This window comes from Anomaloglossus baeobatrachus, chromosome 4, assembly GCF_048569485.1.
Source record: "Anomaloglossus baeobatrachus isolate aAnoBae1 chromosome 4, aAnoBae1.hap1, whole genome shotgun sequence".
Taxonomy (NCBI): domain Eukaryota; kingdom Metazoa; phylum Chordata; class Amphibia; order Anura; family Aromobatidae; genus Anomaloglossus; species Anomaloglossus baeobatrachus.
The window spans coordinates 102,404,414-102,423,786 of record NC_134356.1 but is presented as its reverse complement, the minus strand read 5'-3'; the positions used below and the strand labels follow the sequence as shown (position 1 = coordinate 102,423,786).

General features: G+C 42.9%; 1 protein-coding gene across 1 annotated transcript in view; it reads right to left on the bottom strand.

Annotated features, from left to right (window-relative positions):
• LOC142303261 (A disintegrin and metalloproteinase with thrombospondin motifs 2-like) overlaps positions 1-19,373 on the bottom strand; it is a 646,340-nt gene that overhangs the window by 452,965 nt on the left and 174,002 nt on the right. The window contains exon 3 of the mRNA XM_075344495.1: positions 6,356-6,509. Coding sequence (XP_075200610.1) covers positions 6,356-6,509 — 154 coding nt within the window. The remainder of the gene's footprint in view (positions 1-6,355; positions 6,510-19,373) is intronic.

Below are 19,373 nucleotides of genomic sequence, written 5' to 3'. Positions count from 1 at the left end.
TTATGCTCCACTTTTTCTCCACTTTTTCTCCACTTTTTCTCCACTTTTTCTCCTCTTAATCTCCACTTTTTCTCCTCTTATGCTCCACTTTTTCTCCTCTTATGCTCCACTTTTTCTCCACTTTTTCTCCACTTTTTCTCCTCTTATGCTCCACTTTTTCTCCACTTTTTCTCCTCTTAATCTCCACTTTTTCTCCTCTTATGCTCCACTTTTTCTCCACTTTTTCTCCACTTTTTCTCCACTTTTTTCTCCACTTTTTCTCCACTTTTTCTCCTCTTATGTTCCACTTATTCTCCACTTTTTCTCCACTTTTTCTCTACTTTTTCTATGGTCGGTCTACCCATTAGCTCTGCCATGCATAGTGTAGCTCTACACCTACTGCACATGTTACTTTATGATTGACATCTCTTTCGTACCAGAGCTGTCTAAGTCTACTCTGACCCCATATTTGTCATTACTATATTGTCCTTGTACTGTATTATGACATTTGTATCATGTGTTTCATTTCTTGCTGTGTTGCAATTTTTTTGCTGCATCCCAATTGTACCTCTACATTGTTCGAGTTTATGTTATTGTTCTCTCACTCTTATGTGATACTGATTATTGTCATTTTTCATGATTACATGCAGATAAGTCCAATCTGACGAAGGCTCAGGCCGAAACGTCATTTGTAACTTGTTTTGGACAAAAACATATATGCTTATGAAAAAAAAATTTTCTTAATACGGACCAATAAAGAGTGATTTTGCATTACTATCCGTTGTGACTTACTGACTTAGTCTGGGAGATATAGAGTGCCGAGGTTACTCACTAATTTTATCTATTATTACCTCTGAGCACCTATATACCAGTGAGCAGAGCTTCCTCTACAGTAGTTCTCCTGATTAGGCATGCCCTTACCTCATGAGCAGGGCATTGCAGCTTTGGTAGCAACCATTACGACATGGACTCTGCTGCTGTGGACCCGGGGAGAGTGAGTGCAGATTCATTGCACCCACACTCCTCACATGAAGGGTCCGCACTCCTAGAAAATGGGGGATACGTTCCCTGAGTGTCTCCCCCCCATATTCTAGACGGTCCAGAGTCGTCGTGGGACCCCTTTATTTTTTTTCTTACAATAAATTGGTGAAAGAGGAAATGTTTTGGGGACTGTTTTTTCAAATAAATTTCTTTTGTCGATTTTTTGTTTTTGTTAGTACTGACAGTTTATGATGTTGGGTATCTAATAGACGCCATGACATCACAAACTGCTGGGCTTGATCTCAGGTGACTTTACAGCTAGTATCAACCCGATTTATTACCCCGTTTGCCACTGCACCAGGGCACGGGATGAGCTGGGGTGAAGCGCCAGGATTGGCGCATCTAGTGGATGCGCCACGTCTGGGGTGCCTGCGGCCTGCTATTTTTAGGCTGTGAAGGCCCAATAACTATGGACCTTCCCACCCTGAGAATACCAGACCACAGCTGTCCGCTTTACCTTGGCTGGTGATCCAATTTGGGGGGTCCCCTACTTTTATTGTGTAATTATTAATATTTATAAAATAATTATAAAAAAGAGCCTGAGGGGACCTCCACATTGGATCCCCAACCACGGTAAAGCTGCCAGCTGTGGTTTTCAGGCTACAGCCGTCTGCTTTACCCTAGCTGGCTATCAAAAATGGGGGGACCCAACGTAATTTTTTTTTTTTAACTATTTTTTAAATAGAAAAAATTAATGGGCTTCCCTGTATTTTGATTGCCAACCAAGGTAACGGCAGGCAGATGGGGGTGGCAACCCATAGCTGTCTGCTTTATCTGCGCTGAGAATCAAAAATACCGCGGAGCGCTACGTCATTTTTTTAAAGATTTATTTTTACAGCACTGTGATGTCCAGCAATCAAAATACAGGGAAGCCCATTTTATTTTTAGTTATTTAAATAAATAATTAAAAAAAATATATGTTAGCTCCCACTGCATTTTTTGTATTGCTAGCTAAGGGTAATCCAAGCAGCTACTGGCTGCTAACCCCCACTGCTTGGTGTTACCTTCACTGGCAATGGAAAATCCAGGGAAGCATTTTTTTTTTTTTTTGCCAAAAAGCTACAAAAAAAGGACGTGAGCTTCGCCATATTTTTGTATGCTAGCCAGGTATAGCAGGCAGGTGCTGGAAGAGTTGGATACAGCGCCAGAAGATGGCGCTTCTATGAAAATGCCATTTTCTGAGGTGGCTGCAGACTGCAATTCGCAGCAGTGGGGCCCAGAAAGCTCAGGCCAACCGGTGGTGCGGATTCCAATCCCAGCTGCCTAGTTGTACCTGGCTGGACACAAAAATGGGGCAAAGCCTACGTCATTTGTTTTCTAATTATTTCATGAAATTCATGAAATAATAAAAAAAGGGCTTCCCTTTATTTTTGGTTCCCAGCCGGGTACAAATAGGCAACTGGGGGTTGGGGGCAGCCGTACCTGCCTGCTGTACCTGGCTAGCATACAAAAATATGGCGAAGCCACATAATTTTTTCAGGGGGCAAAAAACTTCTGCATACAGTCCTGGATGGAGTATGCTGAGCCTTGTAGTTCTGCAGCTGCTGTCTGTCTGTATGGAGAAGAGCAGACAGCAGCTGCAGAACTACAAGGCTCAGCATACTCCATCCAGGACTGCATGCAGAAGTTTTTTGCCCACCAAAAAAATGACGTGGGCTTCGCCATATTTTTGTATGCTAGCCAGGTACAGCTGGCAGCCACGGGCTGCCTCCAACCCCCAGTTGCCTATTTGTACCCGGCTGGGAACCAAAAATATAGGGAAGCCCGTTTTTTTTAATTATTTCACTTATTTCATGAAATAATTAAAAAACAAATGACGTGGGCTTCGCCCTATTTTTGTGTCCAGCCGGGTACAACTAGGCAGCTGGGGATTGGAATCCGCAGCACAGGTTAGCCCGAGGTTTGTGGGCGCCTCTGCTGCGGATTTCAGTCCGCAGCCGTCCCAGAAAATGGCGCTCTCATAGAAGCGCCATCATCTGGCGCTGTATCCAACTCTTCCAACAGCCCTGGAGCCGGGTGGCTTGTTGGGTAATCATGAGTTAATACTGGCTTTGTTTTACCAGCCAGTATTAAGCCAGAGATTCTTAATGTCAGGCACGTTTGACCCGGCCATTAAGAATCTCCAATAAAGGGTTAAAAAAAGACACCACACAGAGAAAAAATACTTTAATAGAAATAAATACACAGACACATTAGAGACTCCATCTTTATTACCCCTGTCAGCCCTCCACGATCCTGCTCTTCTGTCTTCTTTCTTTCTAGTGTAGTAGTAGTGACTATTGTAGTGAGGGGCATCACTTGGGGCTGGGGAACCTCCATCCTAACTACAATGCTCACTACAATCGGGAAGCAGCGTGCAGCCTTCACTCCGTGAGTGATCACTGCTGGCTGCTAGCGGTAACAGCGGTAACGCTGACAGACGCGTTACCATAGCAACGGTGCTCCCGGAGCCGCGGTTAGCAGTGACGTCACCGCTAACTGCGTTGCTATGGCAACGGTGATCTCCGTTAATGACCGGCTGTGTCAGCCGGTCCCTAACGGAACGGGGAGTCGACCGTGTGCTAGAGCATGTCGCCGGTACACGGCGATACACATATGTGCACCGTGTACCGGAGAGATGCACTCGCAGGTCCTACATGACGTGTCATAGTCATGTGACCAGTCTGTAGCCAATGAGATAATAGCCACGTGACTGGTCACATGGCTATTTTGACGTCACGATAGGTCCTGCTTCTCTGCTGGCAGTGCAGGTCACCGGGAGGATTCAGCGATCATCGGATGGAATAGCGGCAGGAGACAGAGTGCAGAAGGGATCGCGAGGACCGGTAAGTGTTATGGCAATGTTTATTAACTGTTTGTGTACATTTATAATGCATTTTTATGTGTTTGTGATTGCCTCCCATTATAGCCTATTGGTTCTAGTTCGGTTCGTCGAACGTTCGACGAACCGAACTCGAACGGGACCCCCGTTCGGCGAACCGGCCTCGAGCCGAACCCGGGACCGGTTCGCTCATCTCTAGTCTTTGTTCCTGTGTGTATTTTCAAACATTGATCTGACTTTTTATGTTTCTTTTGGAGTAATGGCTTCTTCCTGAGAGAGTGGCGTTTCAGGCCATGTTGTTACAGTACTCATTTCACTGTAGATAATAACACAATCTTAGCAGCTTCCACCAGCATCTTCACAAGGTCTTTTGCTTTGGTTCTTTTGTTGATGTACACGTCAGACCATAGCACATTCATCTCTGGTACGCAGAACTCATCACCTTCTTGAGCGGTATGATGACTGGACATTCCCATCTTGTTTGTACTTGTGTATAATTGTTTGTACAGATGAACGAGGATACCTTCAGGTATGTGGAAATTGCACCCAAGGATGATCCACACTTGTGCAAGTCCACAATACTCTTCCTGAGATCTTGGCTGATTTCTTGTGACTTTCCCATGATGCTACATAAAGAAGCAGTGTGTTTAAGGTGTGCATTAAAATACATTCACAGATGTGTCTCTAATTAACTCAGATAATGCCAATAAACCTATCAGAAGCTTCTAAAGACATGACATCATCATATGGGCTGTCTCATATTGTTTAAACAATCACTGATCTAGAGGAGACCAGCCAGAGAAAACACTGCCGGCAGCCAGGGGAGGGATATCTGGCTATTTACTGTGTCAAGACTCCTAACAGAGGCTCCACGGACCATGTTGATTTGGATACTTCCCAGGGGGCAATGCACCTAGCATTTCACTGTATTGAGCGCTTCGCTGGCTGCCGGCAGTGTTTTCTCTGGCTGGTCTCCCCGAGATTAGTGATTGTTTTGTCTTGCTGTTCTACTAGGCATTGCTCCCACCTGGCCAGAATCCTACTCCACACTGATGAGGGGCAATACCTCAAAACAGCTGTCAAATGTTGGATATTGACAAAAAGGGACACTTAATATGGTGGTCTCCTAAAAAGAGCCACTCCTAGGCTAGGTCCTTCCCAGAGGGATACCTGGCTATTTTCTGTGTCGAGACTCCTAACAGAGGCTCCACGGACCTTTTTGATTTCCATATTGTTTAAAGGCATAGTACTCTTAGTGTATGTAAACTTTTGACTTTGCATAAAATAATAAAAATGCCTTAAACATTTTCTCTCTCATTATTCTGGCATTTGGCAAATATAAATAATTTTAGTAAATTGACCTAAATTGGGAAAGGTTTATTCTGATTTCATGTCAGATAGTGAGAAAAACATGCATATGTGTATTTTTAGATAGTGTATGTAAACTTTTGGATTCAACTGTACCTTTCCAAATTGGGTCCAGCGGTGGCAGAAATTGAACTCTTCTGATACACAAATTTTCTGTACATTCTTCTATGAACCAACCATTTTGATAGAGATAACAACCAGTTAAGGCCCCATACACACAGAGATAAATCTTTGGCAGATCTGTGGTTGCAGTGAAATCATGGACATATTGTTCCATTTGTACACAGCCACAAACCTGGCACTGATTGTCCCCAATTTCACTGCAACCACAGATCTGCCGCAGATTTATCTCTGTGTGTGACAGGGCCTTTAGAATTATGCGGGCGTCACACGGTACGATCTATCGTGCGATCGCACGAGCGATCGTACCCGCCCCCATCGTTTGTGCATCAGGGGCAAATCGCTGCCCGTGTCGCACAAAGTCGTTAAACCACCGTCACACGTACTTACCTGCTGAGCGACGTCGCTGTGGGCGGCGAACATCCTCTTCCTGAAGGGGGAGGGACGTTCGTCGTCACAGCGACGTCACACAGCGGCCGGCCAATAGAAGCGGAAAGGCGGAGATGAGCGGGATGTAAACATCCCGCCCACCTCCTTCCTTCCGCATAGCCGGCGGGTGCCGCGGGACGAAGGTAAGCTGTGTTCATCATTCCCGGGGTGTCACACGTAGCGATGTGTGCTGCCCCGGGTACGATGAACAACCGGTGCCATGAAAAATAAACGATTTTTTAAAAATAAGCGACATGTACACGACTCACGATTTGTGACCGATTTAGCGTCGCTCGGAGGTGTCACACGAAACGACGTCGCAAACGATACCGGATGTGCGTCACGAAAACCGTGACCCCGACGATGCATCGCGCGATAGCTCGTCTCGTGTGACGCCCGCATTAGACTTAGAATAAGTTCTCTTGGCTTTGGGAAAGCATTATATACAGTCTGAGCGTACGGTCATGCACAGTCCACTTCTAGAATATGGCTTCTACAATAGAGAAGCAGCGCACAAGCAGCCTATTAGCCATGCCACTGCTTCCTTATGTAAAATTGTGCTGATATGTTCCCATTAATTAAGAATCAGTAACTTACCATTATGGTGTGTATGAGCGCTCTGACTTGAAATTGATCTTTTGATGGCAGATCTACGATACACAATATGAGTTCTTCCGCTGTCTTCATCTATTTTATCTTTCTCTAGTGGTTCTATGAAAAACTCATCATTGTCTGTACGGATCATGCCAGCCTAGAAAAACAAATGCACAAATATAAAAAAATTAGATTATACATTTTCAAGCATACAAATCTTCATGATGTGTGTAAAGTTATTTTGTGCCTAAGCTTCTGGAATTCATCCAGTGGATTGATGCCTTTCATGTTTACAGAGCTCCTGTGAACAAAGGCAATAGTAATAGCCATTGTCAACGGTCCAAAAGATTCCAAGACTTTCCAAAAAAAACAAGACATTTAATCTCTGTCCGCGAAAAATACATTAAAGGAAAAGCTTGTGCAGATTATCATTTTAAAGTTCACATTGAATACTGCTAATGTGTTGATGTCACTATTAGACTATGTTCACATTCGCGTTTTGGAAGCTTTTTTTGAGTAACATTGGCAGGTCGAATCTGGTTTAAAATAAATTGACAGTTCAGGCCTGGTATTGATCCCAGATATCTGGCTGCATTTTGGTTCCCATATAAGTCTATGTGAACCCAAATCAGGCTCTTAAAAATGGTGGTAGCAGGGATAGGGGGATTGGAGCAAGCGCTTAATACTTTCCGGTCTCCGCACAGTTGTAACGCCACTTCCGGGGCTGCTCATTATGTTCATACATATGTGATGGTGAGGTCACTCAGTTCAATGAGGTCACCTGAGGTCAGGTTAGCTGTGATCACAGGTAGAGGACCATGGAAACCTCCAGCTGACCTCCAGTGACCGAAAATAACCTGATGACGTCACCGCTCATAGCTGCAGCTCAGTCTCTGCCTGAAGCTCACAGCGGGCGGTCATACTCTATGCCCAAGAGCTGTCACTTCAGATGTAGCAGATTTGGAATCATCGAGGGACCTTGTGTGGATTACATTGGATCTGGGTGTTTTGGGGATTAATAAAGGGGTGAAAGAGGGTGTTTTTTTGTTTTTTTATTTCAAATAAAGGATTTTTTTCGTGTTTCTGCTTATTTCTTTTCACTTATACAGTGCCTACAAGTAGTATTCAACCCCCTGCAGATTTAGCAGGTTTGATAAGATGCAAATAAGTTAGAGCCTGCAAACTTCAAACAAGAGCAGGATTTATTAACAGATGCATAAATCTTACAAACCAACAAGTTATGTTGCTCAGTTAAATTTTAATAAATTTTCAACATAAAAGTGTGGGTCAATTATTATTCAACCCCTAGGTTTAATATTTTGTGGAATAACCCTTGTTTGCAATTACAGCTAATAATCGTCTTTTATAAGACCTGATCAGGCCGGCACAGGTCTCTGGAGTTATCTTGGCCCACTCCTCCATGCAGATCTTCTCCAAGTTATCTAGGTTCTTTGGGTGTCTCATGTGGACTTTAATCTTGAGCTCCTTCCACAAGTTTTCAATTGGGTTAAGGTCAGGAGACTGACTAGGCCACTGCAACACCTTGATTTTTTCCCTCTTGAACCAGGCCTTGGTTTTCTTGGCTGTGTGCTTTGGGTCGTTGTCTTGTTGGAAGATGAAATGACGACCCATCTTAAGATCCTTGATGGAGGAGCGGAGGTTCTTGGCCAAAATCTCCAGGTAGGCCGTGCTATCCATCTTCCCATGGATGCGGACCAGATGGCCAGGCCCCTTGGCTGAGAAACAGCCCCACAGCATGATGCTGCCACCACCATGCTTGACTGTAGGGATGGTATTCTTGGGGTCGTATGCAGTGCCATCCAGTCTCCAAACGTCACGTCTGTGGTTGGCACTAAAGATCTCAATCTTGGTCTCATCAGACCAGAGAACCTTGAACCAGTCTGTCTCAGAGTCCTCCAAGTGATCGTGAGCAAACTGTAGACGAGCCTTGACATGACGCTTTGAAAGTAAAGGTACCTTACGGGCTCGTCTGGAACGGAGACCATTGCGGTGGTGTACGTTACTTATGGTATTGACTGAAACCAATGTCCCCACTGCCATGAGATCTTCCCGGAGCTCCTTCCTTGTTGTCCTTGGGTTAGCCTTGACTCTTCGGACAAGCCTGGCCTCGGCACGGGTGGAAACTTTCAAAGGCTGTCCAGGCCGTGGAAGGCTAACAGTAGTTCCATAAGCATTCCACTTCCGGATGATGCTCCCAACAGTGGAGACAGGTAGGCCCAACTCCTTGGAAAGGGTTTTGTACCCCTTGCCAGCCTTGTGACCCTCCACGATCTTGTCTCTGATGGCCTTGGAATGCTCCTTTGTCTTTCCCATGTTGACCAAGTATGAGTGCTGTTCACAAGTTTGGGGAGGGTCTTAATTAGTCAGAAAAGGCTGGAAAAAGAGATAATTAATCCAAACATGTGAAGCTCATTGTTCTTTGTGCCTGAAATACTTCTTAATACTTTAGGGGAACCAAACAGAATTCTTGTGGTTTGAGGGGTTGAATAATAAATGACCCTCTGAATAAACTTTTCACAATTTAAAAAAAAAAAATAAAAAAAGAAATAACATTCTTTTTTGCTGCAGTGCATTTCACACTTCCAGGCTGATCTACAGTCCAAATGTCACAATGCCAAGTTAATTCCGAATGTGTAAACCTGCTAAATCTGCAGGGGGTTGAATACTACTTGTTGGCACTGTAGATTAGTAATGGAGGGTTCTCATAGACGCCTCCCATTACTAATCTAGGTCTTACTGGCAGCTGTGAGCTGTCCTTAACCCCTTATTACCCCAATTTCCACCGCACCAGGACTATTTTTTAGGCTGGGGGCCCAATAACCATCGGCCTTTCCAGTCTGACAATACCAGTCCCCAGCTGTAGGGCTTTATCATGGCTGGGTATCAAAATTGGGGGGCACTGCACGCTGTTTTTTAAAATTATTTAATTTTTTTATTTTTTTTTAAAATAAGCCGCATCCAGTTCTTCTTATTTTGATACACAGCAAAGATAATGTGCATGTCTGGGGGCTGCAGCATGTAGCCATATACTTTATTATGACTGGGTATCATAATATGGGGGAACCCTGGGGCGCTGTCTGAGTGCAACCAATGCCACTGGGTGTGGGAAGCAGTGCATATGCATGAAGATAATGAGCGGCCCTGGAAGTACAGTAAGTATTTTCTTTCTTCTTTCTTTGATTTTTTTTGTTTTATTACCCAGGTGGTCGGATCTGGATCGTTACTCAAAGTTAACTGAGAACTCCCGGCCCAGTGCTCGGGTACTTTTGAACCTGCCCGGATTTGGACTTTTACAGTATGGGTCCACCCATCTCTAACCAAAATGCAATGAACACCTCCGTTGCATTTTTGGCAGCATTATTTTTTCACTTTCTGATTGCTTTTTATGGATGGAAAAAAAAAACATAAATATGTTGCCAAAACCCTGAAAGAATTGGCATGCTGCTTATTTCAGATTCAGTCAGGGAAAAAACAATTATGTGAATGGGATTTCTGAAATCTCATAGCTTCTGTTGGTATTGTTACAAGTAGCTTTTAATTTACATAAAAAAACACGTAAAAAAAAATGTTGCATGTGAACATAACCTGACTGGCTATAGACATCTAAAACTTACAATTAGTGATGCTCGCCACTGCTTGATATATCTGGGAGCTCGCGGTATGCTTGTTACTCTAACGAGTATCACAGGTGCTCGAGCAGTATGCTGGAGTCCCCACCCAGTATGTTTTGCGGCTGTAGACAGACAAAAAACATGCGGGGGTTACCTGCCATAAATAGTAATGCCGTAGCCATGTTGGCTACTGGCATTACTGTAATTGGCTTTCCGCATCGAATCATCAGGCTTTATATGAGACCCGGTGTGCTCGGTATACTGTCCCCTAAAAGCTGTTCAGGGTGAATTGATCTAGGAGGGAGAGCTTACATTAGAGTCGGCAAATAGGTTGTGTTAAATCGCTATTGCAGTACATTTTGTATTGTATACTTGCACCCTTTAGTACCGTTTATGTATTTTTAGCCTTCTTTAACCTAATAAATAATTGAAAAAACAGAGTGTGGTCTCCCTAATTTCATGACCAGCCAAGGTAAAGCTGAGAGCTGCAGGCTGGTATTATCAGGCAGGGAAGGTCCATGGTCATTTGGCCCTTCCCAGCCTGAAAATATCAGCCTGCAGCCGCCCCAAAATTGGCACATCATATAAGATACACTAATTCTGACACTTTGCATGGCTCTTATCAATTGCCCTGGTGAATATCAATCAGGATAATATTTTGGAGTGTTGATGTCAGCTGTGTAATGTCAGCTGGCATCAAATCAAGAGGTTAGTAATGGAGAGGCATTTCTCAGACACCTCGATTACTAACCCAGCAATCCAAAAAAAACAAGCACAGGAAAAAAATTGTTTATTTTAATAAATCACACTCTTCCTCATTCACCAATCAATTATAAAAAATGTTCCCAGTAAGCTCTTCTGTTGTAGTCCTCGTTCCTCGAATGCAGCTCCAGCTACTGCAAACAGCAGTAAAGTACAGCTATTCACAGTCTCCGGGTAGTTACAACAATTCTCATCAGAGCCACCTGCACTCAGCAAGACCCGGTGACGCTGCTGAGAGTTGTCACTGCCAGACCCTGTGAATAGCTGTACTTTTCTGCCATTCATTGTCGGTGGAGCTGCATTTGGGGTACATGGAATACAACAGAGGAGGTCCATGGGAACATTTTTGATAATAAATCGATGAACAAAGGAAAGTGTTGGTCAGTCTTTATTTAAATAAGCTATTTTTTTTCCTGTGTATGTTTTTTTATTACTGTGGTAGTAATGGGGGTGTCTGATACATGCCTCTCCATTATAAACCCTTGGGCTTGATGCCAGCTAACATTACACAGGTGACATCAACCACAAAAGATATGACTCTGATTGCAACCACATCAGGGCACTGTATCAATAAATTTTTGTCAAAGTCAAATTCTTTATAGAAAAAAATCTGAGTCAAATACACAATAAAAATGCACATAAAAAAACAAATTAACCTAATTCACATAATAGGTGCAGAAATGGTGCAAAAATTCTCATGAGAAATTCCGAGCTGCCCCTGACCGGCAGTTACCTACAGATACCTACGTCATTGTGAGAAAGTTCTCAGAACAAAATTTCATAGGTAATGATGGACGTGATGGGATATTAATTACTCTCTGGATTACATTGAAACTTCCAAGATTTATTGTTAAGTAATAAATTGTTAAATGAGGTTGTGTGGGGGAGTTTTTATTCAAATCAACTTTTTTTTCCCCACTATCTGTGTGTATCTTAATTCTATATTTGCTGGGTGGAAATGGAAGTGTCTGATAGATGCCCATCCATTACTAACCCCTGAGTTTGATGTCAGCTGTCAATTCACAGTTTTCATCAACCTCAGAAGTATTACCTTGATTGCCAATGCACCAGGGCATTCGAGGGTAAAGCACCAGAATTAGCTCATCTAATTGATGCGCCATTTCTGGGGTGGCTGTGAGCTGCTAATTTTAGGCTTGGAAGGATCATATAACAATGGGCCAAATAAATAATTTTAAAAAATGTAGTGGGATCCCATTTTTTTTGATAATCAGACAAGGTACAGCAGACAGCTGAGGGTCGCAACCTGCAACTGTCTGTTTTTACCTACGCTGATTAACAAAAATAGGCTGTATCCCAAGCTATTTATTTATTTATTCTATATCCACTGTTGCAGGGCATTTGCCACCTTCTTGCTTTCTTTTACAGCCCCCTTGCTCTTATTATGACCATTTTACAGCATAGAAGTTCGGGTCCCCAACCGAAACTAACTAATCCGGCGAACCTGAACTTCCATTGGTCTGTTCATTCCTAATTGATTCCTTTCCTGACCCTGCAAAATCATTAATTAATAACATGCAGAGTTAAATATATCATGATGATATGGCAACAGAATAAAGGATTTCACAAAATAGAATAGTTTGGTTCTCGAAGCATTCTGAACATTCTTTACAGCAATAAATTAAAAGAGAAACGGAATGTGTAGACAAGATCTATTTCCTCTTCTCAGAAATCTAAACCTTCTACACTGCCAAACATAGGGTTAGGTTACATTGGTGCTACTGGTTACTGATGTGTTCAATTAGATTATCATTCTAGATTAGTATAATAGTATGAATAATGGTAAATTAGAATCCTAAACGGTCTGTTGTAACGTGACTAATTCTTAATTGTTTTCAGAAAAGGATACTTATTGATGAATTTTTCATCCTTTTTTTTACCTAAAACTCAAATAACTATACTAGGTTGCCATATTTTTACAATTACTAGATTTGATTGACTTGTATCAATGTGAATTGTATTTAAGTCAAATTCTATGAAATTCACAGGTCCAAATGAAAGTGAATAATTTAAACTGCGCACACGGAATGGAAGTTGCCGGACAATGCCAAATGCACATCCATGATGGAGGCTGATGGAGGCTGGGAAGACTGAACGGATTTTGCCAGGCGATATCTGCTGCTGTGGTGACTGTGGTGGCAAGGGGCTGTGTCCAGGGCAAGCAAGATAACTGGGTAGAACATTTTGCTCAAGCACGTGTAGCTCTCGATTGTGCACCCCAATGTTCAATCGAGTACCGAGCAGTGCCGAGCACGCTCGCCTACCACTACATGCTATACTAAGGCCAAGTGCCCACATTGAATATTTGGTGAGTTTTTTACCTCAGTAAGCCAAAACCAGGAGTGGAGAGCAAAAAAAGTAGTAGAAACACGAGCATCACTTCTGCATGTCTTTACCAGGTTTTGGCTACAAATACTGAGGTAAAAACTCACCTAATACTCAATGTGTACATGTTGCCTTATACAGCTTCAGGTGATGGGTTTTTTTTAAGTGTACCTATCTTTCATTTTTTATTTTGTCATTATTACCTCTATAGAACATTATCTTTTCTTACTCTAACCATTGGTATAATCCATTGCAATGCACCAGCATTGCAATGGATTATACCTGTCAGTTTTACACAGACAGAAGCCTCTCAGACTATGCTGGCATGGTCTCAGAGGCTTGCCGTAGCTGATTAACCTGGAGATTGTCTTGACAACCTCAGGTTGCCATGGTAACAATTAAGCCTCCGTGATCATGTCACGGGTGTCTCAATCGTTTGGAGGAGGGACTGCACTTCCTCTCCCTGCCTCTAAATGCTGCAATCATTACTATTTGCAGCAATTAAGGGGTTGAACAGCCAGGGATGGTATGAGTACCACTCCTGGCTGTGAGCCAGGGCTAAGCTGTCACATAAGCTGAGCACCCAGCAGAAATTGGGCATGCACATCTCCTGTGCCCGCACGATTGCAAGGATGTTCTGGTATGTCCAGGGTCAGATGGGCACTGAAAAATAGGACGCACTAGTACATCCAAGGTTGTGAAAGAATTAAAAAGACAAAAAAAAACAGAATGATTTAAAAAAAAAAACAACTGAGAATTCAAGGGAATATATGCATTTCTGCAAAGTTGAAGCTTTTAAAATAAAGTCATACCAAAATTGTTAAGTTTACTTTAGTTAAAGAGGTTTTCCGGTTTCAGAAAGCCCTTGTGTCCTCTGTGATTTAAAAAAACAAACTGTGCTTTACCCACCCTCCCAGAGTCCAGCTGGCATTGAGTCTCTGCCACTGCTCCCAGTGGCTCGTATTGTCTGCAGTGCTGATGTCATGACAGCGCTACAACCAATCCAATAACCCGTGTTGACAGCACAAGCTGCTGAGCTCACTAATTGGCTACAGCACTGTCGACATGACATCACCACTGCAGATAACGGACATTGAGAGCAGTGTTGGAGACTTACGGCCGCTTTACACGCTGCGACATCGCTCAAGCGATCTCGTTGGGGTCACAGAATTTGTGACGCACATCCGGTCGCTTTAGCAATGCCGTTGCGTGTGACACCTTTGAGCGATTTTGCATCGTTGCAAAAATGTGCAAAATCGCTCATCGGTGACATGGGGGTCCATTCTCGAATATCGTTGCTGCAGCAGTAACGATGTTGTTCCTCGTTCCTGCGGCAAATCACATCGGTACGTGTGACACCGCAAGAACGAGGAACCTCTCCTTACCTGCGTCCCACCCGCAATGCGGAAGGAAGGAGGTGGGCGGGATGTTCGTCCCGTTCATCTCCACCCCTCCGCTTCTATTGGGCGGAGATTCAGTGACGCACCTGTGACGTTGCGTTTCACCGTTCACAGCGACGTCGCAGGGCAGGAGTAGTGTGACGGGTCTGGGCGATGTTGTGCGCCACGGGAAGCGATTTGCCCATGTCGCACAACCGAATGGGCGGGTACCCCCGCTAGCGATATCGGTCGTCACGATATCGCAGTGTGTAAAGCGGCCTTTAGTGCTGGACCTGGAAATGGTGAGTAAACTGTAGCTTGGTTGTCTTTTTTTAAAACCAAAACTGCAGCAGGAGGACAAGGGTTCTCTGAAACTAGAAAATCCCTTTAAGGTATGTCGCATACCCTTTGAGTTTAGTCAGAGTAGGACACACCAGGATACACAGGCGTATTTTCTTTTTCTGAAATCTGTTCAATTAGTTTGGACATAATGTCAAATACATCCAAAACCCATCAGATATTTTATCAATTTACTCAAAGGAACATGACTATATACAGAATAATGATTGGGGAACAATGTCACTGTTCGAAAACTGTATCACTTAACTTCTGATGGTAAGATTCAGAAATTGTTTAAACTTGGTTTAAAATTTACAAGGTTGTTTGGTAAAATTTGAAGTGGTATTTCCACTAATGTACTGTTGATAGAACATAAATATATGTAATGATCTTCAATTTCCTATAAAATTCTCTACTAATCCCTCCTCCCCAATCTTACTGCTCCTTGCAAACGCTAGCCATACGATGAGTCCTGAAGTAGCTGTCATACATATGCATACCTCTCAATTTTGATTTGAACTTTGATTTAAAAAAATGTCCGTCCTTGGTGTGTTTAAACTGAGTGAACTATGTGGTTTGGGCACTTTTTTAAATTTCTATAGGCTTCAATGTAGAGGCTGAAAAAAATGCAGGTAAAAAAAAATGTAATTTTTAAAGTACAGAATCAAAGCTACTCTATAGTATTTAGAAAACATAAAAAATGTGGATTCATATCTGTACCAAAAACAACATCAAATAAAGGGTAAAATGCATAAAACAAAATAAGTAGTTATGCAAAAATCAGAGAAGATTGTTATTGTATTGTGTGGTCCAAACATCTGTAGAAAAAGTGAAGAAAAAAGCAGTAGAAAAACTATGTCACAGTATAATCTGCATGTGGAGTCAGAGCCTGCAATGCAGCTTCAAGTATAGAAAATCTGCTCATTAACATCAGCAAATCCTGTGGCTCAAAAGTTTGTCTCCTGAATGCAGATCTAAAAGTTGTGGCTTCAAGTCCCAGGGAGAGCTCATAAAAGAGAACTTCCCATTATTTGCAATTGTTTTTTAATTATTGCTTTTTAGCAATTTTATAGGAATAAAACAATATGATTTCTACAACTCTAGAATACTGTGATATAGAAATACACTGCTGTGTACAATGTATCTCTATATACCTACATGATCTGCTTTTGGGTGCACTGCCTGCAATACATTTCAAATATACCAAATTCTACTATCTGTGGTTCATTGGCAGATATGCTGACTACAGACATGACCCGTTGAAGTGTTCCAGAGTTATAACCTGTCAAAGTGACACTGGTCAAAATTGCAAAAAATGGCCGGGTCTTTAAGGTGAAAACAGGCTGGGGGCTGAAGGGGTTAAGGTACATTTTGCACCCCATCTTGACAGAAAAAAACAGAAATGTACACATTTTTGCAAATTTATTATACAAGAAAAACTGAAATATCACATGGTCATAAGTATTCAGACCCTTTGCTCAGACACTCATATTTAAGTCAAATGCTGTCCATTTCCTTGTGATACTCCTTGGGATGGTTTTACTCCTTCATTGGAGTGCAGCTGTGTTTAATTAAACTGATAGGACTTGATTTGGAAAGTCACACACCTGTATATATAAGACCTCACAGCTCACAGTGCATGTCAGACCAAATGAGAATCATAAGGTCAATGGAACTGCCCAAGGAGCTTAGAGACAGGATTGTGGCAAGGCACAGATCTGGTCAAGGTTACAAAAGAATTTATGCAATATTCAAGGTTCCTAAGAGCACAGTAGCCTCCATAATCCTTAAATGTAAGATGTGTGGGACCACCAGAACTCTTTCTAGACCTAGCCGTCTAGGTCAAATGGTGATTTTGACATTGTTTTTTCGTGACATATTGTACTTCATGTCAGTAGTAAATTTAGGCCAATATGTTTTGCGTTTATTTGTGAAAATTTCGAAAATGTGGCGAAAATGTTGAAAATTTTGCAGTTTTCAAAATTTGAAATTTTATTCCCATAAATCTGAGAGATATGTCACACAAAATAGTTACTAAATAACATTTCCCACTTGTCTGCTTTACACCAGCGCAATTTTTGAAAAAAAAAAAATTCCATTAGGAAGTTAGAAGGGTTCAAAGTTCATCAGCAATTTCTCATTTTTCCAACAAAATTTACAGAAAAAAATTTTTTAGGTACCACATCACATTTGGAGTGATTTGAGAAACCTAGGCGAAAGAAAATACCCAAAAGTGACCCCATTCAAAAATCTGCACCCCTCACTCTGCTCAAAACCACATCCAAGAAGTTTATTAACCCTTTAGGAGCTTCACAGCAACCAAAGCAATGTAGAAGGAAAAAATGAAAATTTTACTTTTTTAACAGAAAAATGTTACTTTAGCCATAAAAATTAGTATTTTCACAAGGGTATCAGGAAAGATGCATCATAAAATGTATCGTGCATTTTCTCCTGAGTACGCAGATACCTCATATGTGGTGGAAATCAAATGTTTGGGCACACGGCAGGACTCGGGAGGCAAGGAGCGCCATTTGAATTTTTGAGTGCAAAATTAGCTGCACTCATTAGCGGACGCCATGTCGGGTTTGAAGACTCCCTGAGGTGCCTAAACAATGGAGCTCCCCCATCAGTGACCCCATAAGTGACCCCATTTTGGAAACTAGAGCCCTCAAATATTGTTTCTAGATGTTTGATGTGCACTTTGAACCCCTGGGGGCTTCACAGAAGTTTATAACGTTGAGCCGTGAAAAGAAAAAACATTTTTTTTACCACAAAACTGTTGCTTCAACCAGGTAGCTTTTTTTATCACAAGGGTATCAGGAAAAAATACACCATAAAATGTATTGTGCATTTTCTCCTGAGTACGCAGATACCCCATATGTGGTGGAAATCAAATGTTTGGGCAGGACTCGGAAGGCAAGGAGCGCCATTTGAACTTTTGAGTGCAAAATTAGCTGCACTCATTAGCGGACGCCATGTCGGGTTTGAAGACTCCCTGAGGTGCCTAAACAATGGAGCTCCCCCATAAGTGACCCCATTTTGGAAACTAGAGCCCTCAAATATTTTTTCTAGATGTTTGATGTGCACTTTGAACCCCTGGGGGCTTCACAGAAGTTTATAACGTTGAGCCGTGAAAAGAAAAAAATTTTTTTTTACCACAAAACTGTTGCTTCAACCAGGTAGCTTTTTTATCACAAGGGTATCAGGAAAAAATGCACCATAAAATGTATTGTGCATTTTCTCTTGAGTACGCAGATACCTCATATGTGGTGGAAATTAAATGTATGGGCACACAGCAGGACTGGGAAGGCAAGGAGCGCCATTTCACAGCAAAATTGGTTGGAATTATTAGCGGACGCCATGTTGTGTTTGGAGACCCCCCTGAAGTGCCTAAACAATGGAGCTCCCCCACAATTGACCCCATTTTGGAAACTAGACCCCTCATGGAATTTATCTAGCTGTTTAGTGAGCACTTTGAACCCCTGGAGGCTTCACAAACGTTTGTAATGTTCAGCCGTGAAAATATTTTATTCTTTTTTTTACCACAAAATTGTTTTTTCAAACAGGTAGCTTTTTTTTCACAAGGGTATCAGGAAAAAATGCACCATAAAATGTATTGTGCAATTTCTCCTGAGTACACAGGTACCTCATATGTGGTGGTAATCAATTGTTTGGGCGTACGGCGGGCTCAGAAGAGAAGGAGCGCCATTTCACAGTAAAATTAATTGGAATTATTAGCAGACGCCATGTTGCATTTGGAGACCCCCTGAGGTGCCTAAACAATGGAGCTCCCCCACATGTGATCCCATTTTGGAAACTAGACCCCCCCCCATACAAAAAAATTAGTTTGGCAAAATAAAAAATACAGACATCAGTAAAAAAAAAAAAATGAATAAAAAAAAAAAATATGAGCGCATGCCACTAAGACCAGTGCCAAACGTGAGAGCAATGCACGAGTCTCGCATCGCATCATCCACTCCAGTCTGGAAGCGAGCAACTGCGCTGGATAATGCGATGCGAGAGGGCGGGGCGGCAGATGAGAAAGGGCGCAGCGGATGGAAGATGGTAAAGGGCGCAGCGGATGGAGGAGCGGCAGAGGATGGGAACGGGCGCAGCGGATGGATGATGGGAAATGGCGCAGAGGATGGAGGAGCGGCGGAGGATGGGGGGGAGGGAGGTGAGATGGGGATACCTACCTTAAAGGATGGATCTAAGCAGCAGAATAGGCAGCAGATGAAGGAGGCAACAGATTGAGGAGTGTGAGAGGGGGCAGTAGATGAAGAGGATGGGAGAGAGCAGGCAGCAGATCGGGGAGGGGGCAGAGTCTGATGGGAGAGAGAGATGGCACATGGAGGAGGGGGGGCCCAGGGGGAGGGGGGCGCCCAGAACATGGAGGGGGGAGGGTGGCTTGCAGCACATGTGGGGGGAGGGTGGCTTGCAGCACATGGAGGGGGAGGAGGTGTAGTGGCGGTGGAGAAGGGGCAGCCGATGAAGGAGACAACAATCGGGAACAGTGGGGGCCGATTCGGGGGCAGCAGCGGCTGAAAAAGGTGGGTGCGATGGTGG